The 22574-nt window shown below is 44.9% G+C and overlaps 5 protein-coding genes across 6 annotated transcripts in view; 4 read left to right on the forward strand and 1 right to left on the reverse strand.

Moving 5' to 3' along the window:
* Positions 1–22574, reverse strand: part of LOC103345078 (uncharacterized) — a 224550-nt gene that overhangs the window by 195846 nt on the left and 6130 nt on the right. The gene's annotated exons all lie outside the window — the stretch shown is intronic.
* Positions 4053–4664, forward strand: LOC100338086 (keratin-associated protein 2-1-like). The gene has a single exon (XM_002719146.5). The coding sequence runs from the start codon at positions 4118–4120 to the stop codon at positions 4511–4513; it is 396 nt and encodes a 131-aa protein (XP_002719192.1). The 5' UTR covers positions 4053–4117; the 3' UTR covers positions 4514–4664.
* On the forward strand, positions 8632–9391 carry LOC100337833 (keratin-associated protein 2-1-like). The gene has a single exon (XM_002719145.5). The coding sequence runs from the start codon at positions 8690–8692 to the stop codon at positions 9083–9085; it is 396 nt and encodes a 131-aa protein (XP_002719191.2). The 5' UTR covers positions 8632–8689; the 3' UTR covers positions 9086–9391.
* Positions 13716–14769, forward strand: LOC100341641 (keratin-associated protein 1-4). Its single transcript, XM_002719371.4, has one exon. The coding sequence runs from the start codon at positions 13944–13946 to the stop codon at positions 14373–14375; it is 432 nt and encodes a 143-aa protein (XP_002719417.2). The 5' UTR covers positions 13716–13943; the 3' UTR covers positions 14376–14769.
* Positions 19766–20818, forward strand: LOC103351626 (keratin-associated protein 9-3-like). Of its 2 annotated transcripts, XM_089317837.1 has the most exons (2): positions 19781–20192; positions 20364–20818. In XM_089317837.1, exons 1-2 carry the CDS (start codon positions 19813–19815, stop codon positions 20398–20400), a joined length of 417 nt encoding a protein of 138 aa, XP_089173963.1. In that variant the 5' UTR covers positions 19781–19812; the 3' UTR covers positions 20401–20818. The 2 variants fall into 2 exon arrangements, with proteins under 2 accessions (XP_008270011.2, XP_089173963.1); XM_008271789.5 differs by having other exon boundaries at positions 19766–20818.

Here is a 22574-nt window from a genome sequence, read left to right on the forward strand (position 1 = left end):
ATAACTAATCCCTGCCACCCACAGGATACCTGGATGCAGTTCCCAGTTCTTGGCTAAAGTCTGATGTAGCCAAGTCCCCACTGTTATAGGCATTTGGGAGTGAATCAACAGATGGGAATGTACTCACTTGCTCCGTCTTTCTCTCCTTCTCTCAAGTGTTTTTTTAAAATAAACATACACATACGCCTCTTTTTCCAAAGATGGTATGTAGAATCATTTTAGCATGCTGCTTTTACTGCGCAAACTTTTAAAAATGCAGTTTTTGCTTCCCTGATGGTCTCCTTTCCTCCTGACCACTGAATAACCCCAGGTGTCGGTGATACTGCCTTGGTGGCCATAGAGTTACATTTGTATCTAATTCCCATACACATATGTGAAGGTACTTGAAAAAATAATGGAAAATGGAATAAAAAGATAAATTTATTTTGATGCAAAAAAATGAAATCCACATATAATTTTGCCATATACACATTTTTCTATTAACTTGTTGAAGACTCCTTACACACATGGATTTCAAAATTTTCACATTAAAAGAAGCTTGCCTTTGAAGTCCATTTCCATGAAGTATTTTCATATACTCACACACTTAATAATCATATATATTGGCCGGCGCCGTGGCTCAATAGGCTAATCCTCCACCTGCGGCGCCAGCACACCAGGTTCTAGTCCCAGTTGGGGCACCAGATTCTGTCCCGGTTGCCCCTCTCCCAAGCCAGCTCTCTGCTGTTGCCCGGGAGTGCAGTGGAGGATGGCCCAAGTGCTTGGGCCCTGCACCCGCATGGGAGACCAGGAGAAGCACCTGGCTCCTGGCTTCGGATCAGCGCGATGCGCCGGTCGTGGCGGCCATTGGAGGGTGAACCAACGGCAAAGGAAGACCTTTCTCTCTATCTCTTTCTCTCTCTCTCACTGTCCACTCTGCCTGTCAAAAATAAATAAATAAATAAAATAATCATATATATCAAATATTATTATTAGAGAAACATAATTCTATATCGTTCTCTGCCTCTTAGTTTTTACTTAACAGCATATTGTGGAAATGCTTCAAATTATTGATTATAAGTTGAAATTATTTGCTGCGATTTGTTGCATGTTATCTCATGGTCTGGTTTTACCAAAACTTATTCAATATTTTACACATTAATTGACATTCATTTATTTGTTTGCCCCTCCCCTAAAAATCTCATTAATCATTCTTATATAGCATTCTTAATTTCCATGGGATGAATTCCCAGTAATAGGAATGCTGATTTAAAAGGTCTATGTATTTAAAATAAATTGCCAGACGGCTGTAACAATTCCTACTTCCTGCAGCAATGCACAAGTACTTTCTTTCCCACCTCTCCGTCATCAAAGGTGTCGTCACTTTTTAAATTCCTACCAGTATCATATGTGTAGTAATACCTCATTTTACACTACTAAGATTGTGTGTGTGTGTATATTTAGTATTTTAGGCCTTTTTTTAAAAAAAAGAACATTAAAAAATCCAATGACATTTTTAGTACTTCACTGATACACAGTACTACAGAAACATGTCTGCAGAAGACTACATCGACTATTTGGGGGAAAAAGTTGGAATACCACGTTAAAAAAGAAAAAAGGTTCTAACAAAAAGCCCATCATGTTCAAAACCTTTGCACGTTCAGTATGTGCACGGCAGAGCTTTCTCTTTGGTAAGGGTCTGACAGCTTGCCCACGGATAGACTCCTACGTCCAGTCTCTTTCTACCTACATGGATCACCCTTTTAAATTCTCCTACTACATGCTTTCCTCCTATAGAATTCTCTTTGATGGCCTTCGAGTAACTTCCTTAGCTTGCAGCACTTTTCATGCAATGCCTTGTTTTGCCCCAAATTCACCATTATTGTTGGATCTTGTTTGTTTCCCTGGTAACCCCATGCCCCAGTGAGCCCCAGAAGCTGGGGAAATCCAGGTGAGCCTATGACAGACTGTACGAGGGCTGTGACCAATAAGAAGGCTTGAACTTGAGCCTTTGGCCACGTACTTAGAAGGGAGTTTGTTGTAAAGAGAAAGGTCAGTACCAAGCAAATCAAGAGGCAAAGGCTACACAATGACTGAGTGACATAATTTTCCTGTAAGTCCTGACAGTTTGAAACCACCGAAAAATCACAATTGGATTATAAGCGGGAATGAGCCTAAGCACAGCACACACGGAGATGCAGGGGACCCTGGGTATGAACTGGGCCGGGTCTGAAACACCTCCAGCTGGAAGAACTCTGGGAAGATCACACTTCCACCTAGCCAGGCTCAGGTCCCTTGACTTCCTCACCATCCTGGTGGCTTTGCTCATGGTGCCCATGACCACTCAACCATGCCCAACTGTGAGACTATCTCCTAGGGTTATATTTGGAATTTTCTGAATGCTGAGTGTGAGTTAGGAATTCCTATTTCTGAAGACATTGGTAAGATATAGAGATGACTCTAACAACTAACCATGCCACAAATAACAATTGCTTTAAAACTGAATGTTTAATTTAAATCCCTATATAAAAGTATTTCCTTTTTTGTAAAAAAAAAAAAAAGATTTATTTCAATTCAGAGTTACAGAGAAAAAAGAGAGACAGACAGAAAGGGAGAGGGAGGGGTAAAGGGAGAGATGGGGAGAAACAGACAGTGAGATCCATCTACCATCCCTGGTTCACTCCCAAAATGGCCACAATGGCCAGGGCTAGGCCAGGCCAAAGTCAGGAACCAGGAGTTTCCTCTGGGTCTCCCATGTAGGTGGCAGGTGCCCAAGCCCCTAGACCATCTTTCTCTGCTTTTCCAGGCCATTAGCAGGGGGCTGGATCAGAAGTGGAACAGCCAGGACATAAACTGGCAGCCATATGGGATGCTGGTGGTCATAGCTTTACCCATTACCCCACAATACCAGCCCCTGAAAGGTACTTCTTAATGGCTGGGAATGTGATGCCCACAGTCTGTTCTGGGTTTACAATATTGCTCTCATAGATGGTTTTGGAAGCAGTATATTGGCTCAATACTGAGTAGGTGTATGACCTTGAACAAGCTATTTCCCTGATTCCGTATGTATAAAATGAGGAACATAATAATACCTATCTCATAGGAATCCTATAAAGAACAAATTAATCCATCTATTTTATTTAGAATGATATGATGCTTGCAGCATATTTAGACATGAATAACAGTGGCTATCATGAAGATTAAAAACAATGAAAGTCACCTTGGTTTGGGAAAATAAAACCATGGAAGTCAATGAACATGTATCTAAGACAAAAATCACTGACGATGCAGGCCAACTAAGATGTATGCCCACGGTTCCAAAAAGTAGACTGGAGGGTGGGCATGTGGCCTAGTAGTTAAGATGCTCCTTGGTACACCTGCATGCCATATCAGAGGGCCTGGGTTCAGGTACTGGTTCCACTTCTGATTGAGGCAGCAGGCAGTGACTCAAGTGCATGGGTTCCTGCCACCGACATGGGAGAATCGAATTGAATTCTTAACTCCTGCTTGTGGCCTGGCCTGGCCCCAGCTATAGGGGCATTTGGGGAATAAACCAGCAAATGGGAGATATTCTCTCTCTCTCTCTCTCTCTCAAATACATAAATAGCAAAACATGGGCTGGAAAATTATTCTTTTCCTGACAAGCCATGATTTTTTCAAAATATTCGTATACTACTTACTAGTCCCAATTTGTTTGGCTTGGCAGTGGAAAAGCACACTCATGGCTTGGGGAGCCCAAGGCCACTGTTAGTAAGTGGCCCAGAGAGCATGACAGCTACTTCATGCTACAAAAACATCACCCAGGGACGTAGAAGCATCACTGAATGGTAAAGGTAATTGGAGACTTTGAAGTAGGGTCATTAACTTCATATTTGAGCCATAAATAGCCAAATACAATGGGGCTCCATTAAATAAGGGACGCAAATAGTCTTCAGGAGTACCTGAGCACCTAAAAAATGTCTAGAAAACTTGCCAAAATGCCAATGTCACTCACAAAACAAGGAAATATCCTGCCCCCTGGGGGTCATCAGCGCCCGGCCAGGGTATATAAAGGGCCCAGGGCAGGAGGAAGGCACTCACACCTGACAACACCCAACTCCTCTCAACCCACCAGCCCACACCAGCCCCAGACACCACCATGACCGGCTCCTGCTGCGGCTCCTTCTCCTCCCAGAGCTGTGGGGGAGGCTGCCTCCAGCCCTGCTGCTGCCGCGACCCCTGCTGCTGCCGCCCCGTGTCCTGCCAGACCACCGTGTGCCGCCCCATCACCTGCGTGCCCCGCTGCACGCGCCCCATCTGTGAGCCCTGCCGCCGCCCCATCTGCTGCGACCCCTGCGGCCTGCAGCAGGGCTGCTGCCGCCCCATCAGCTGCTGCCCCTCGTCCTGCACGGCCGTGGTCTGCAGGCCCTGCTGCTGGACCACCACTGGCTGCCAGCTCCTGTCTGTGCAGGCCCCCTGCTGCCGGCCGCCCTGCTGCCAGCCGGCCCCCTGCCGCACTGTCTGCAGGACCTCCCCCTGCGGCTCCTGCTACTGAGCAGCCCACTACCACTAGGGGTCTCCCTGGATATGCCCAGGTCCATCAAGATGTCCTTGCTGGCTGTGTGGCAGAACAGCGTGCGCTTTCTTGAGAAACCCTTTCCATATGCCATGTTATCTGTTGTTGAATAAATAAACCTAACGCTGTCAACTTGAAATTGTACTCTTTGTGATACTTCCCTGCGGCAGATTGTCTCTTTGTCCAGAGATTTCTGAGGCAAGATGCAGAACGGTGCTCTTCCAGTGTTCTCTGAAATAACGTCAGCACAGCGGCTTTCTCGTAAGCACCGGAAGTAGCATTCAGAGAGCACAGCAACTGAGGAAAGTGGGCATGACCACACGTCCAGCAGGTGTACAGATTCCCACACCCACACCAAACACCTGCAGCAACGACACGCTGGCTGGCCGCATCTGGGTTCACACACACACTCCCAGTCTATTGGTTTCACTGCTGATCCGACACCTGTTGGCACATCACAGAATGTCCAGTAGGATAGAAGGGGAAGGGACCATAGACAGCACGTGGCCAATCACTTCTGGCTTTTTTTTTTTTTAAGATTGATTTGAAAGGCAGATTGACTAAAAGGCAAAGGGAGGCAGAGAGATTCCATATGCCGGTTCACTTCACAAAAGGCCACAATGTCCGGGACTGGTCCAGGCAAAGCCAAGAGTCCAGAACTCCAACTGGGTCTCCCATGTGGGTAGCAGGGATCCAAGCACTTGGACCACTTTCTGCTGCCTTTAAAAGCATGTTAGTAGGGAGCTGGATTATAAATGGACCTGTCAGGACTTGAACTGCAGCTCTGATATGGGATGTTGGCAACACAATGTTTGCCCACCTCTATTTTTGAAGTTGAAGAAAAACAAGTAGTGAAAGATTAACTAAGGGGCTGGTCCTGTGGCATAGTAGGCTAAGCCTCCACCTGCAGCGCCAGCACCCTTATGGGTGCCAGGTCATGTTCTGGTTACTCCTCCTCTTCCAATCCAGCTCTCTGCCTAAGGCCTGGGAAAGCAGTGGAAGACAGCTCAAGTACTTGGGTCCCTGCACCTGCATGGGAGACCTGGAAGAAGCTCCTGGCTTCAGATCAGCCCAGTTTCAGCCATTGCAGCCATCTGTAGAGTGAACCAGAGAGTGGAAGACCTCTGTCTCTGTCTCTCCCCCTCTCTGTCTATATCTCTACCTCTCAAATAAATAAAAACTTTTCTTAAAAAAAGACTGTCACTTATTGAATCATAATAAGTATTTTCCATGAACTTTTGAAGGCCCCTTGTTTGCATGGATTTCATAGTTTTTTTTTTAATCAATTTATCTTTTAATTCTAATTCCAATGAATTTTTTGAAGTACCTTGTACTTCCCGTATGTTCATCAACACCTGATTTTCCTGAGAAGTCACAGCTTGATGAGAGGGAGCCCTCTACCTTCTGTTCAGGTGTTTTTATTTTACCTTATTCTGTTACTCAAAATCAACTCTGAATACTCGGATTTAATGTGTATTCAGTGATGGCATAGTAGAGAACTGGCCCCTTTCCCTGCCAAAAATGTTGGTCTTTGTTCTAAACTCAAACTCTAGAGTTTACAAGGTGCTAATATAATTTAAATATATTTATTTATTTAATCAATACAAGACACTGAGTGTTGGGAACTGTTCTCAGTGCTTGGCACATACTGGTTCATTTAATCCTCTCAACAATCCTGATATGCACTATTATTAATATGGCCCAAGCGTCCCCAGCCAGTAAGCGGCAGGGCTTTAAATTCACGGTGCCTGGTTTCAGGGCAAGTGGCGTCAGGAGACAGCACAGGCCGTGCCCCCAGTGTTGAGACACGCAGCTGTGTTCTCACAGCCCTGTCGCATGAATAGCTGCAGCATGGACCATATTTTCCCCACCTGAATATAGAATCCTCCCCTCACCCCCACCCCAGGGAGGGGGGAATACGTGTATTAGGGGAGTAAATGCCCAGGGATTCCCTGAGTGACTTACAGAACTTTCCTTGCGGGTCTTTATACAAGGGAGAGAAACTGCTCTGCAGTCACCTTGGACTTGGGTCAGGGGAGTCTGCATTAAAGACATGAGCATTGCTCAGTAGATACATTCTGAAGAGGTTCCCATTGCACAAACTGGGATCATCGTGAAGACCCCATTGCCACACGAATACTGATCATGAGGGAACGTGCCCTGGCTACAGCAGAACATGCGGCTTCCTATCTAGGTTCTGGTTATGCTCTACCAAACTCTGTGTCCGGGAACAGAAGAAGGAATGGGAGACATGAGAGTCAAAGGTCCTAACCATGAGACCAAGCTGAGTTCTCCCTCCAGATTCCCTAGCTGTGACTGTGTTGAATCAATTTACATTCCTTTCAGAGTTTTGAAATTATGTTTGAAATTCCATTTGAGGAGCTTGAGATCCTGGGGCCCCAGGCATTCTTTTGATGGATGAGGACAATCCTAAAGTAATCCTCCTCTTGTCTGGTGAATGACACAAGTGGTAAAAGTGGAAAGTAATGAGTCTCTTTCTCTACTGCCATTCCCAACCTGCCCCTGGCGACACTTCCCGAAGAAGCACATAAAACTCGTTTAGCAGGTGCCACGAGAGAAACACCATGTGTCCTCCCAGTGTGCGTCATCTCAACAGCATCCTGACTGTGTCTGCAATGCTGGCTGGAAAAAAAAAAAAACAACCTACATCATCTCATCACTTGAGAGTTACAGCATCCACATCACAGTGTATAAGAGCAAAGTTTCCCATTTCAAACTCTTCACTGCAAGCCCCAGGAAGGCAAGTGCTGAAAGGTCCTGATTCAGAGATGCAACACCAGCTGCACACCACCTGCACTGCAGGAAAGGAAGCTCCATGGCAGTCTCGGACACCTTATTCCTGTATTTAACCAAGTCTACGGAGAACACCTGTGCCTTTCCCATACAAGTGTAGGGGCTTCTGTCCTATCCAAGGACCAGATATTCTTCTATATCAAGTGATAGCAAATGTATTCCCAAGAAATCCACAAAAGTATTTATTAGAGTGGCGTGGGGGGGGGGGGGCTTCCAAGAGAGGAATAAACCCAAAGGGACGGGTGGCAGTGGGCTTTTTAAGTACAATTTCAAAAAAAAAAAAAAAAAACACCTTGACAACCAGATTGGCATTCAGTTACCAGCCTGGGTCAAAACCCATCCAAAGGCCTCATTTACCGTTCTCCACCCTGTCTGGCCTGCTAAGGGTGGGATAGGTGACTTGTATCCACAATAAGCTGTGAGCTCAGGAAGAGCTCCCTTGCTATTCTCACGGTAAATTTGGAGATTCTGAAGGAAGGAGGGTGGCCTGTTTGTTCTTGCTAAAGATAATGTTTTGGGGAAGGAAGCAAGTATTTTACACCCCAAATTCCACTGGGATCCCCTGAGTACCTATTAACCCATCTGACTCCTCACATTCCCACCCACCTCCTGAAGACGGAAACCCTCACATCTGTTAGGGAACTGGGTGATGAGCGCTCTGGCTGCTTCATGCTGAAAGGGGCGTCTTTGGGAAGGGGAGTCAAAACGGCTCCAGCAGGAGGTGGCTTCTCTCCAGGGGATGCAGAGCCAGTTTGTAGAAACTGCTTCCATTGGAGGTTTCACCTAGAATTTTTTTTTTAAATCTGGAAAAAGGAATCTAACAAGCAGTTTAAACTCACAGGATTAAAATCACAGGATCTAAAACTGAGGACAAAGTCATTATTAGAGGCCTTAAGAAAAGTGGAAAGGACACATCTGATTCACAGGTCAGCCAAGGACCTAGTCAGGGCTCACACTACTCTATGCTTAATTTCTTTTTCAAGTTGAAGTTCCTTTAGGACTATTTTGTCCAGGTATACCTGGATAGTAGCTATTCAAACATCAAGAGCTGCTGTCATCTCAAATGGTTATGAACTTTTTCAGTTTTCATGATGAACAGTGTAAATATGTCTATATTGACAAATGCAGCAAGAGTTATTTAATGAGATCATGTGCACCCATTAGTCACATGCCATCATTAGTCAAAACCAAATTCTACTTAATTGGCCAAAATATAAACAAGAAAGGTCATCAGTGCCCGGCCAGGGTATATAAAGGGCCCAGGGCAGGAGGAAGGCACTCACACCTGACAACACCCAACTCCCCTCAACCCACCAGCCCACACCAACCCCAGACACCACCATGACCGGCTCCTGCTGCGGCTCCTTCTCCTCCCACAGCTGTGGGGGAGGCTGCCTCCAGCCCTGCTGCTGCCGCGACCCCTGCTGCTGCCGCCCCGTGTCCTGCCAGACCACCGTGTGCCGCCCCATCACCTGCGTGCCCCGCTGCACGCGCCCCATCTGCGAGCCCTGCCGCCGCCCCATCTGCTGCGACCCCTGCGGCCTGCAGCAGGGCTGCTGCCGCCCCATCAGCTGCTGCCCCTCGTCCTGCACGGCCGTGGTCTGCAGGCCCTGCTGCTGGACCACCACTGGCTGCCAGCTCCTGTCTGTGCAGGCCCCCTGCTGCCGGCCGCCCTGCTGCCAGCCGGCCCCCTGCCGCACTGTCTGCAGGACCTCCCCCTGCGGCTCCTGCTACTAAATAGTGCACTGACTGCCTGGAATAAGCAGCCAACTTTCTGAAAAGATAATGCTCCCATTTCTCTACCTAACAAACCTCCTGCCCTGAGCCATGAAGACCCCAAGTCTGGGAACAGAGATCCGGGTTCATCTGGCAATGACCTGGGCTATTCTCAAGTCTTTGTAACAGAAATGACTTCTTTATTTCCATCTTAGATCTGAATCCTTGAGACTTCTTATTTCCTAATAAACTTCTCTTCTTTGGCCTTGCAAGTACAGCTTTGGATTTATTTTTCCGCTTTTATTTTCATTAAATTTAAGCACAACAGTGACAAAAATGTATGATTGCCTGATATCTGCAAGTCACAGATTTCATGACACAGAATAGAAATATAAACTGAGTTAAAAATATTCCCCTTTGGCCAGCGCCGTGGCTCACTAGGCTAATCCTCCGCTTTGTGGCGTTGGCACACTGGGTTCTAGTCCCGGTCAGGGCGCCAGATTCTGTCCCGGTTGCCCCTCTTCCAGGCCAGCTCTCTGCTGTGGCCAGGGAGTGCAGTGGAAGATGGCCCAAGTGCTTGGGCCCTGCACCCGCATGGGAGACCAGGAGAAGCACCTGGCTCCTGCTTTCGGATCAGCATGGTGTGCCGGCCGCAGCGCGCCGGCCGCGGCAGCCATTGGAGGGTGAACCAACAGCAAAGGAAGACCTTTCTCTCTGTCCCTCTCTCACTGTCCACTCTGCCTGCCAAAAAAAAAAAATATATTCCCCTCACAAGATACATGAAGGGGGAAGAGTCAAATCCAGCATAATTCACCTAAAAAGTAGAATATGAAAAATTTACAGCAGAACATGCTCTATAGGGCCACCAGAGAGGTCCTGTTGATTGGGAAGAATGATACAGATTAACAGAAGCTCAAAATTGGGGCCCAGAGCAGAGGGAAGGGGGCATTCTTAGCAATGGAGTCAGTGCCAGCCTAAGTATGGAGGGAGGAGACGACAACGGTTATCCAGAGGAATAGAGTGGAAGAATAATTTAGAAAATATTAGCCAATTTGTTGCTAATGACCAGATTTAATTTTTTAAAATGGATGGATCTGTAAAACATCATACTTACTGAAATAAGCCAGTCCTAAAGGGACAAATACCATATGTTCTCCCTGATATGTGATAATTAACTGAGCACCTAAAAGGAAACATGTAGAAGTGAAACTGACACTATGAGAAGCAATGACTTGAACAGCCCTTGTCTTGACTGTCAAGAAACAGTTTATTATTTTATTTTTCTACTTAATACCATTGGTTGAACTCTTTACTTAACATAGAATTAATCAGAGGTGTTTAAATCCAATTGAAAATTGATCTTCGTTAAAAATAAGAGTGGGAATGAGAGAGAGAGAAGCTGTACAGTTCAGCACACTCTCCCTCAGACTTACCCCTAAGGGTAAAGCTAAAAACTTGCCATGGGCTCCAAATCCCATTAAATTGGCAGGTACCAATGCCATCTTACTAGTTGAAGTGATCACTTTAAGTTCATAACTGATCATAAAGATAGAGTTAAGTGTCAAAGGGATCACATAAATAAGACCAAGTGTCTGCTAATAATAATTGATAGAATTAGAAAGAAGAGAATGATCCAACATGGGAAGCAGGCCACACAGCAGACTCATAGAATAACAAATGCCCTAAACAGAACTCTGGCCTCAGAATCAGCTCTTAAGGCATTCAGATCTGGCTGAAAGCCCATGAGAGTTTTTCAGGCATGGAAAGCCAAGACACTGTGGCCAAAAAATGATCCACATGGAGGATCTCTGTGAGTGTGAGCCCAGTAGGAAGAAGGGGCTATCAAAGAAGGAGGTACCTTTCTGTGAAGGGAGGAGAGAACTTCCATTTTGCTTATGGCCCTATCTAAATACTGATGTAGTCTGTGGACTGAAAAGGCTTCCATAGCTTTGGCAGCTCATGTCAAGAGCCTCAAGTGATCACTGACATCATAAATAAGAGTGTTAATTGTTAAGTCAACAACAGGAGGCACTGTGTACTTACTCCCCAGATAGGACCTCTATCCTTAATGAGTTGTACTATGAAAATTAACTGTAAAGTTTGTTTACAAAATCATATTCATTAAATAAAAGCTTTCTTTAAAAAAGAAGAAGAAATACTGCTCACAATTTCATACCGGAAGGAAGGAAGGAAGGAAGGAAGGAAGGAAGGAAGGAAGGAAAGAGAGAGAGAGAGAGAGAGAGAAAGAAAGAAAGAAAGAAAGAGGAAAACATTAGCCAAAGGAGTTTGCTCTTAATGCTGTAAGCAGTAAGGAGCTCTTGAAAGCTTGGGGGCAGGGAACAGAATAACAAAAGTGTGGCATCAGGGTGATTGCTATGGCAATTCCTCACAAAGACAGGAGGCCAAAACTAGAGGAATAAAATCTCTATCAGAAGCTAATTAGGAGGCTGCTGCCCTGGTCCAAGAGATGGACAATAAGAGTTGAAATAAGTTGATGGCCATGAACTAAGAAGAAGTGCTGATGTGATAAATCTAGAAACTCAGAAGGTACACAACTAAGTTGAATGTGGGAGGCCAGAAATAATTAGGGAGCAAATATAACTTAGAGCAGTTCTGGGAGGAAACTTTTCTGGTCCAAATACATTTCAAAGAATTCTATCATATTTACGCATATTTATTGTGTATTTAAAATCACAACTCCATAGTACATTCTTCATACTATCTGATATTTCTATTCTAGAACTCTAATATATAGAGTACAAAAAACCCTAATGTATACTGAGCAAAACTGACATCTTGTGATTTGATTGTTGTTCATATCCCTGTGGAACAGTGGCCGGCCTACCTACAGATATTTGTACAGGTCTTTGTTTAGAGAAGCATTGAACCTGTGATTATAAAGAAAACTGAAAGTATGTTATCACAAAAATTCTTTTTGAAAGGAAGGAAGAGGGAAGAAGGGAGGAAAGTATTCTATTCTTGGAATTGTATCTATGAAATTCATTAAATCTATTCTCTATATATGAATAAAGGTGTAGTAAAAAAACAAAATATATTTTAAAAACAGAAGACAGAGGTTTACTAATACTGATTAATCCTGGAAAGTATCATGGCATAAAATGAAAAGAACTGGTCTAGGAATAAGGGATATGTTTTATACCCAGCTCTTCTGGCTATGTACTGTGTGAATATAACAAATCACTTAACCTCTAAAAAACAGAGCCATTGCCAGACTCCGCAGTGTTCTGACTGACATCAACTGATTCTGAGGAAAAATTAAAGTGATCCATACCACAACAGAAGTTTCCCAATTTAGAATTTTAAAGCTAAATGTTTCTATTTTCAACACTTCCTTGATTGATTCCTCCTACTCGTAACACTGATTTGTGCATTAGAACAAGACATGAGAAAAATATAATGGATCTTACTTTATGCATAACACCTTAACAATCTAGGAGTGAGTGATAGGGTTTAACAAACACATGCTATTAGTAGTAATAATGAAGTCAGCTTCTATACCTATAATGCTAAGTGGTTGAACAAGGTAATTTACTAACTGTTTGATCTCCAATATTCAATGATTACCTATGACTGCTTTTCTACTTCACACCTACAGCCATGATTCCCATATGGCATGAACATCTTTACTGGTATAAATCAGATTTACAAGTAATTCTATCGCTGTACAAATCCAAGCCTCTTCTCCACAGAAAGCTAACTATATGCTGCTCTTCATGATTGGAAGAGAGAAGTAAACCTACCACAAGTAACAATAACACATGTGTTACACTCCAGGGTTTTCATTTCTGCTCATCCAGCCCTAAACATACTTAGAAAGTCACCGCGAATTGTTTCTGCTATTATTTTGTTGAAATTTATCTTAATCTCTTTCTACCTACTGGGCCCTACTTGATCATTCATTTCCTCATCTACTTTTATAGGCACTGTGATCCAGAAAAAAAAAAAAAGCCTTTCCTTTATTTTCTTGGTCCCTCTTTATATCTTTGGTTGTCTTGTTCCTTGACCTAAGATCTTTTCATATGTGTATAGAAACATAAAGTGACACACACTGGAAAGGAAATCCTGCCTTCAAGAAATACTGTCCAGATAATCCATATAATGCTGATTTTATTTTTTATAAATGCAACTCATTTAAAATTTTTAAAAAATATTTAATTTTTCCCCTATTACTGGATATTATGTTTAGCTCCGCATTTAAATTAAATTGGAATGGAAGAGGTTTTGTTCCATATAGCCTCTGAGGTGATAAACATTTTCTCAGGTACAAATGTCTGAATCTTAGAGAAAACAGAAATCAAAGAGACTCCGTTTCTGGAGAGGTCTATGAATTTCTATGAATGTTGAGTTCATCAGAGTTTCTATCTGGCTAATAATAAAGACCACATTCTTATCAACCTGAAAAAACACAGTCTTTCATGAAGTGCAGTGCATGGTTAGCACTTTTCTCCCAGAGACCTGTGGGCTGGTGAGTACGGCCCCAGACTGCATCTTCTCGTGGGTAAGACTCACCTGGTCAGGTGATGTAACCACAAGCATGAAGCCAAGGCTGAGGCTGGGGTGGAAATTACAGCACTGTTTGGAAACAAAACATTCACATTTCTGCCAAGGACAAGCACATTTGGTGAATATTATTAGCTGAGCAATAAGGAAAAGCCAATTTGGAGGTAAATTTAAGATAATTCAGCATGTAAAATCAGAGGGCCCTAGAAAAGCTGCTTTAGAGACTAACAAGATAAAAATGCTGCTTGTCACAAACAGAGGAGCTGGCCCAGGCTTATAAAAGGGCCAAGGCAGAGCAAGCAGCCACAGCTCAGAAACTTCTCTCGACAACACACACCTCACCTCAACTCCTGACACCATGGCCTGCCTTGCCACCAGCTTCTGTGGATTTCCCAGCTGCTCCACCAGTGGGACCTGCGGCTCCAGCTGTGGCCAGCCCAGCTGCTGCCAACCCAGCTGCTGCCAGCCAACCTGCCCCCAGCCCAGCTGCTGCGAGCCAATCTGCCCCCAGCCCAGCTGCTGCCAGCCAATCTGCCCCCAGACCAGCTGCTGCGGAACCAGCTGTGGCCAGGAGGGTGGCTCTGGATCTGTGATCTGCCGCACCCGGTGGTGCCGCCCTGACTGCCGCGTGGAGGGCACCTGCGTGCCTCCCTGCTGTGTGGTGAGCTGCACTCCCCCCACCTGCTGCCAGCTGCACCACGCCCAGGCCTCCTGCTGCCGCCCATCCTACTGTGGACAGTCCTGCTGCCGCCCCTCCTGCTGCTGCCACTGCTGTGAGCCCACCTGCTAGAAGCCCACCTGTTGAAAACCTCCTTCTAACAGAAATCCTGAGATGACGGTACCTCAATACTAACTAATGCAGAGTCCCGACACCTTCTGAACTCCAGCACCTGTAACGTGAAGACTTGTCACACATCTATAGAACTTCCCTAGGATGTACATTCATTTGCAATGGAAAACCAAAAACCACCCATAGAGCTCAGTGTCAGCAGAAGCCCTGCCATGTAAAAAGCCATTGGTAAGACTTTACTATGAATATCACCTGAAATAACCCAACAGCTCATTGGCACTGGGACTTAATAAAGAATTTCATCTTTGAATAATGAAGCTATTGTTAGAACTATTTATTTTTCTATGTTATTTGTTAATAATACTGGGACACTGAGATTTTTCAAAATCTGGCTATGACATAACACCTTGGATTTTCTTTATTTTTGTTCTTTACATAATGTCCTTTAAAAGTGATTTGTGTGTTTGTGTGTGTGTGTGTGTGTGTGTGTGTTTCCATTAAATGTCCAATCTGAATGAAAGGACACCACAGTGCACGGGAATGTTTTCCAAGGTCCTCACATGTGCAAGGTGTTGGGCCGGCTGCTCCAAAATACCAAGTTTACCCATTTTACAGAAGGGAATCTCCTGTCATTCACATTTTTGAGGTGTTGTCACATTCATTCATTCATTTGTTCATTCATATATGGGTCTATGTACAATTCTTTCAATCACCCCAGGTATACAAAAACATAAAATCAAATGGGAAAGGCAATAAATACAAGACTGTAGAACAATAGTGTAAGATGTGTGCTAGTCCCAGCTTTGCAGCTAACAATCCAGCAATTATTGAGAAAGTCCCTTCACATGCCTGGGCAGCTATTTCTAATCTGGAAAATCAGGGAACCGAGTTTTATTGCTTACAATGTCCCTTCCGGGCATGGGAGAGTAGATCATACTGACAATTTAGATGCCCAAAGATGGGAAAATATTCAATGGTCAAATAATGCTGTGCATTTTATTACCACCTTGAAGGATTATAAGGCACATCAGACTATTAAAGGAGCTGAAATGCCCTGCAATGAAGACATCACTCCTAAACTGACTGAACCGGGCCAGACTGTTCTATTACCTGGTTACACCCCATAACACGACAGCTTTTCAAACTACATTTGGAACATGGTGAGAGAGAGAGAAAATATCAGCTGATGCAATCTTCTCATGGGCTGTGAAACAGAAAATACATGTTTGTAATGAAAATGAATTTAGGCCGGCGCCACAGCTCAATAGGCTAATCCTCTACCTGCGGCGCCAGTATTCCAGGTTCTGGTCCTGGTTGGGGTGCCAGATTCTGTCCCAGTTGCCCCTCTTCCAGTCCAGCTCTCTGCTGTGGCCCGGGAGTGCAGTGGAGGATGGCCCAAGTGCTTGGGCCCTGCACCCGCATGGGAGACCAGGAGAAGTACCTGGCTCCTGGCTTCAGATCAGCGCAGTGCACCGGCCGTAGCACGCTGGCTGCGGCGGCCATTGGAGGGTGAACCAACAGCAAAGGAAGACCTTTCTAAGAGAGTTCTGGAATAAAGCAAGGATGAAATAAGAGAGGCATTTTAGGACTTCCACTCCATGGCATAAAAGCTTTGCTTATCAAATCAAAGAGGGGAGCCAGCAGCTAGGGGTCCAGGGGATAGGGAGCAATTACTCAAAGATTACGGATGTTTTCCTGGGGCGGGGGGGGGGGGGGAGATGAGCAAGTTTGGAAGCGAGGGAGATGTGGTTACACAACATGATGAGTGCACAAAGGTCACTCAATCACACACTTTAAAATAGGTAATTATGTTATATGAATCTCATATCAGTTAAAAAATCAAAAGATCAGGGCCCCAGTAGCATGATTTTACAAGAATTAGAGAAAGTGCTACCTTCAGGTAGTTGGGGACCCGGGACACACAGCTCGCGGGCTGATGGCATCCCATTAGGGAGAGCAATGTGCCCTTTCCTCGGAGGGAACAGAGTCCCACTCCAGGGCAGGACCTGCAAATCCACACTCATGGGCAGCTGCTAGCGCCCCCAGACACTGCTCCCGAGCCTCCCCTCACGTAAGGTTTAGGTTGTATGCACTTGGTTACCAAGGAGGGCTCTGGCTCAAAAGTACCCAGAAAAGCTAGGCTGGCCACCAGGAGAAAAAAGGGAGATTTTGTTAGTTGGTGTAGGATGAAGGAGCTGGGAGTGGAAGAAGGTTCTTGGAGTTTATGTGTTGTCCAGTCCAGGTCACCAGGATGGACGCCCAAACAGAAGCACAGAAGCACAGAAGCCCTGGTGGCAATGGTGTGTTTCTCTGGCTGGTGCATCCACGTCTTAACCTCTCACAGACCTAAGTGAGGGGGATGCAACTGTGTTAGAGAACTAGCAAAATGGAGATGGAAGAACAGGGAGAGCCCCAAACACTTATAACTAGAACACTGGAACTCTGACACCTTCAGGAAAAATAACTCAAAACATTAGCACCTAACTTAAACAGAAGTAAAATATTCATTCTTATGGTATTGGGATGGTCTGGGCCTCCTAAATTAAATGAAATAATGAAACAGAGTAAGCACAGTAATTTTAAAAAGATGCAAATGTAAAAAATTCTGACTACGGATAGAGGTGCCCATGATAACAGCACAGAAAATGTACACAGAGAAACACCACCAATGCTGCAACTTGTTACTCTCTTTTCAAGGGAATCAATGCAGAAGCAATGGATTCCAATGGCAGGAGAAAAGATTCTGGTTAAATTCTACTTCCTTGATTTATTTAGGGGAAGTAAGGGAATGTGCAAATTAGTCTTTGGTGGCAGAAGAGTAAAATTCTCAAACTTTAAGTGCCACACCCTATTCTTAACCATTCTCTGAGGGCAATTAGACCAGAAGCAGAGAAATGGAGTTGGGTTTTGCACTGAGGGAGATGCTGAAAACAGCGGCCCAGTTGAGAAGCACAGAAAAGGAGGCCAACTGGCAACGTGCAACGTGCCTGTCTCCACCGTCCACAGTGAGGATTTCAGCTGCTCCACTGTCAGAACTTGAGTGAGGGGCGAGCAGTCATTTCAGTATCAAAGGTTCTGCTAAATTTAAGTAGGAATTAAATAGCTCCTGGGATTACCATCATGACAAATCCACATATATCAGTTATCTAAGGTAATAAAAAAAATTAGCTGGTCAAAGAAACTGCACAGTAGCTTTGCTTAAGAAAAATCAAGATGGGGCCGGCGCTGTGGCATAGTGGGTAAGAACGCCAACTGCAGTGCTGGCATCCCATATGGGCGCTGGTTTGAGTCTCAGCTGCTCCACTTCCAATCTAGCTCTCTGCTATGGCCTGGGAAAGCAGAATAAAATGGCCTATGTCCTTGGGCCCCTGCACCCACATGGGAGACCCAGAAAAAGCTCTTGGCTCCTGGCTTCGGATGGGTGCAGCTCTGGCCGCTGCGGCCAACTGGGGAGTAAACTAGCAGATGGAAAACTCTCTCTCTCTGCCTCTCCTTCTCTCTCATGTAACTCTGACTTTCAAACAAACAAATCCTTTAAAAAAGAAAAAAGAAAATCAAGAACCTTACAAAGAATGATACCTTTCGATTCAAGTTTGATGTGGGATTTGAAAATAAATCTTAAATATGATTTAGGAAAAGTTATGACCCAAACTTAAGACTGTCATTTCTAGAGAAACAGAGTAATACTTAACATTCTGGCTCAAACCCCTGGAGTGGCATTCTAACTTCTCTGTAGCAGAGCCCATGCTCCATGCAGGTCAAATCACCTCACAGTAGGTCTACACAAGACCTTCATCCTCACCTTCATTCAAATTATATAAACTTTCCAGTCAACATCTACAATGAATCTGCATAGTACAGCTCTAACTTACTATAGCATGTCACATAGCTTAAAATATATATGTCACATTCTATAATTAGTAAGAATGTGATAGCATGACATACTCTAGTATGTCATAAACCATAATTAGTAAGAGTATTGTTTTTATGCAGTTAAGAACATTTAAAAATACAGAACATCCTAAAATAAAAAACTAGAAGAAGCTTCAAGTTAGGTAGGTTACTATTTTAGCATGTGAGATTTTCTTGAATTATTCTTATACTGTTGAAAAAAAAAAAAAACAAATAAATAAGGGTGGGCCTTGTGGTGCAGTGAGTTAAACCACCATTTGGGATGCCCACATCTCATACCAGAGTGTTGGGACTGAGGCCTGCCTTTGCCTCCAATTCAGCTCCCTCTTAAGATACCTGGGAGGCAGCTGCTGATTGTTCAAGTGCTTGGGTCCCTACCACCCATGTGGGAGACCCAGATGAAGTTCCTGGCTCCTGACTTCAGCTTGGCCCAGCTCTATTTGTTATGGGCATCAGGAAGAATGATCCAGTGGATGAAAGTGGATAGAGCTGAAAAGATCTCTATTTCTCCCTTTCTGTCACTCTGCCTTCCAAATAAACAAATAAACAAACAAATTAAATTTCTGGAAATCTTTAGAAAATGGTGTTATCATTCACCCTAAACTCTGCCTTTCTTTCTGTTACTCTCAAAAACATTTGGAAGAAAGTAGGCAGATTTTCACGTTTTCCTTTCCATCTTTTGATTTTTCTTAGAATAACTGCTTCCATTAAAAAAAAAAGTGGAAATTGACTGTAGTAGTTAACAGAGTTTAGCCTGGAGTCAGAATATATAGATTCAGGCTCATCACTTGTTAGTGAGACCTTGAACAAGTTACTTATAACTCTGCGGCTCAGTTGCCCACATAGAAGATAAGAGTAGCAATGGTATCTACCCTATGAATTGCTGTGAAAATTAAATAAATTGATCCAGACAAGATACTCAGAACTGCCTAGGCAGACAAGAAGTGCTCCAAAATATTTACAATAATAACTCATTATATTTCAGACCCAAAGAAATCATCCCTTTCTGACATTCCCTTTACACTTCTTGCCTGGGTGTAAAGCAAAGCTGAGAAGGGAAGAGAAGGGGCAGCCACCAGCATTGGAGGCCACGTTGTCAGGGGTTAAACTGCCTGTAAGACCCAAGAGTGCAATAAAAAGCATCAGTATTGAGTAACATCAGCACTCCTTAAAGGTGAGGGGCATCGATTCATTATTCTTGGAGCAATGAGGACATTTTAACCAACATGGGGGTCCTAGGGTAATGTTCCCAATGAACGCTAATAACTACTCAACCATGGCAGAGAACCTTAATTGAAGACCAAATAAAATAAACTTTTAAAAGTTTTCAAAGGGTTAAATAAGTAACTCAGAGACAGGTCAATTATCATTCAAAGGCAAATTATTTGAACATAAACAAGGAAGAGACTTTGGGAATCACGTCAATAGTAGCTGACCAAGGCTTATAAAAGACTCACCATGCAGTCGCCACCAAAACTCAAAAACTTCTCCAAGCAACCCAACCCTTATCCCAACTCCTCACACCATGGCCTGCCTTGCCACCAGCTTCTGTGGGTTTCCCAGCTGCTCCACCGGTGGGACCTGCGGCTCCAGCTGTGGCCAGCTCAGCTCTTCTCAAGCCAGCTGCTGCCAACCAACCTGTTCACAGGCCAGTTGCTGCCAACCAACCTGCTCCCAGACCAGCTGCTGCGGAACCTGCTGTGGTCAGAAGTGTGTCTCTGGAGCTGTGAACTGCCGCACCCGGTGGTGCCGCCCTGACTGCCGCGTGGAGGGCACCTGCGTGCCTCCCTGCTGTGTGGTGAGCTGCACTCCCCCCACCTGCTGCCAGCTGCACCACGCCCAGGCCTCCTGCTGCCGCCCATCCTACTGTGGGCAGTCCTGCTGCCGCCCTGCCTGCTGCTGTCAGCCCACCTGCAGCCAGACCACCTGCTCTGAGCCTACCTGCACCCAGCCCACCTGCAGCCAGCCCACCTGCAGCCAGGCCAGCTGTACCCAGCCCACCAGCTGTGAGCCCACCTGCAGCCAGGCCAGCTGCACCCAGCCCACTAGCTGTGAGCCCACCTGCAGCCAGGCCAGCTGCACCCAGCCCACCTGCAGCCAGCCCACCTGTTAAAAGCTAGGTTGCTTATTTTCAACTTGAAATTTGAACTTGCAACTGAACCCGTGAATTAATGGTCTCTTCAACCACTGCTGGACCACTAACAAGTTCTTGAACTTTATTTGGCTTTTGTCATGAGGGTTACCAAAAAATTGGGCCCAAAAGAACTCTAATTCCAATCAACACTGGAAGGACTTTGAACTCTCCTCTGTGGATTTCAAAATAGAAATTTATTCCAAGAAAGGGGAAAAATAATTCTTTGGGGGCCTCAGCAAACCATTTAACTCCCTTCTCCAAGACCCAGTGCCGCCAAGGCTGAGAAAGAACCATCTGCACTTTCCAGAGACCTCCCCACTTCTCCACCCTCCTGTAAATCATACTTCCTATGAAAAGGCAACAATATGCTGAGGTCTAATAAATTATATCTTTTGGTGTAGCAAATATATCTCTTTATTTCACTGAGTGTGTTCATAATCATTGTTTCATAGAAATTCATGCAAAAGATTTTAACCTACTTTTTGCTCCACACTGCTCTCTCCGTGTGGTGAAATCTGAGGAAGTCCAGGGCATGTTATTCCTCACAGAAAGCTAACGTCAGAAGCAGACAGGCTGTATCACCACGACGTGACCTCACGCAGCACAGAGAGAAGCCAGGATCTCAGAAGCTGGAGCCAAAGTATGACGTAGTTTTCCTCGGTAGAATAATGACCCTCCAGGGAATCTTCAAACAGCAGTAATATATGCTAATGAATCACACTCTCTCATGCACAGAGTAGAACAGAAAGGTCAGATGGGGAAGTCTCTTGGAGGAAATATGCTCCAATTAGATGGAGTTTTCAACTCCAAGCTTCCAACCAGGAAGTGAGGATGACAAAGATTCATCTCAATTTTTATAATCACCTTACCTATTTGGTTTAAAATGCTTGCTTAATAGAAATAACACAGGGATTGACACTGTGGCACAACAGGTTAAAGCCCCAGCCTGCAACGCTGGCATCCTTTATTTATTTATTTTTTTTGACAGGCAGAGTGGACAGTGAGAGAGAGGGACAGAGAGAAAGGTCTTCCTTTGCCGTTGGTTCACCCTCCAATGGCCGCCGCAGCCAGCGCACCACGCTGATCCGATGGCAGGAGCCAGGTGCTTCCTCCTGGTCTCCCATGGGGTGCAGGGCCCAAGCACTTGGGCCATCCTCCACTGCCTTCCCGGGCCACAGCAGAGAGCTGGCCTGGAAGAGGGGCAACCGGGACAGAATCCGGCACCCCGACAGGGACTAGAACCCGGTGTGCCGGCGCCACAGGCGGAGGAATAGCCTATTGAGCCGCGGTGCCGGCTAGCGCTGGCATCCTAAATGGATGCTGGTTCGAGTATTGGCTGCTCCTCTTCTGATCCAGCTCTCTGCTGTGGCCTGGGAAAGCAGTAGGACATGGCCCAAGTTCTTGGGCCCCTGCACCTGTGTCGGAGACCCAGAAGAAGCTCCCGGCTTAGGATCAGCTCAGCTCTGGCTGTTGTGGTCATTTGGGATGTGAACCAACGAACGGAAGACCTCTCTCTCTCTGGTTCTACATCTCTCTGTAACTCTTTCAGATAAATAAAATGGATCTAAAAAATTAATAAAACCTATTTACTACATATACATACATATGTGCAATACACAAACATAATAAATTGAGGCACACTGAAACATAATATCAGGAAATATTTCATAAATATGAGTGGCTTTTCAGATAAGGATCAGGATTAATTCATGAGTCCTTGGATTTAGAACTGGATGGTAATGAAGGTAATTTTTAAAAATTACTATTGGGGCCTGCGGTATGGTGTAGCGGGTTAAACCACAGCCTGTGATGCCAGCATCCCAGTTGGGTGCTGGTTTAAGACCTGGCTGCTCCATTTCTGATCCAGCTCCCTGCTAATGTGCCTGGGAAAGCAATAGAATATGGTCCAAGTCCCTGGGCCCCTGCACTCACGTGGGAGACCCAGAAGAAGCTTCTGGCTCCTGCCTTTGACCTGGCCAAGCCATAGACACTATGGCCATTTGGGGAGTGAACCACAGGATGGAATATTTCTCTCTCTGTCTCTCCCTCTCTTTCTGTAATTCTTCTGCCTTTCAAATAAATAAATAAATAAAAATCAAGACTATTATTTTGGATCAAATTAAGACACTTTATTCACTCAAGAGTTAATTAAA

Source organism: Oryctolagus cuniculus, chromosome 17, assembly GCF_051225735.1.
Source record: "Oryctolagus cuniculus isolate XC-2025 breed Fujian yellow rabbit chromosome 17, ASM5122573v1, whole genome shotgun sequence".
Lineage (NCBI taxonomy): Eukaryota > Metazoa > Chordata > Mammalia > Lagomorpha > Leporidae > Oryctolagus > Oryctolagus cuniculus.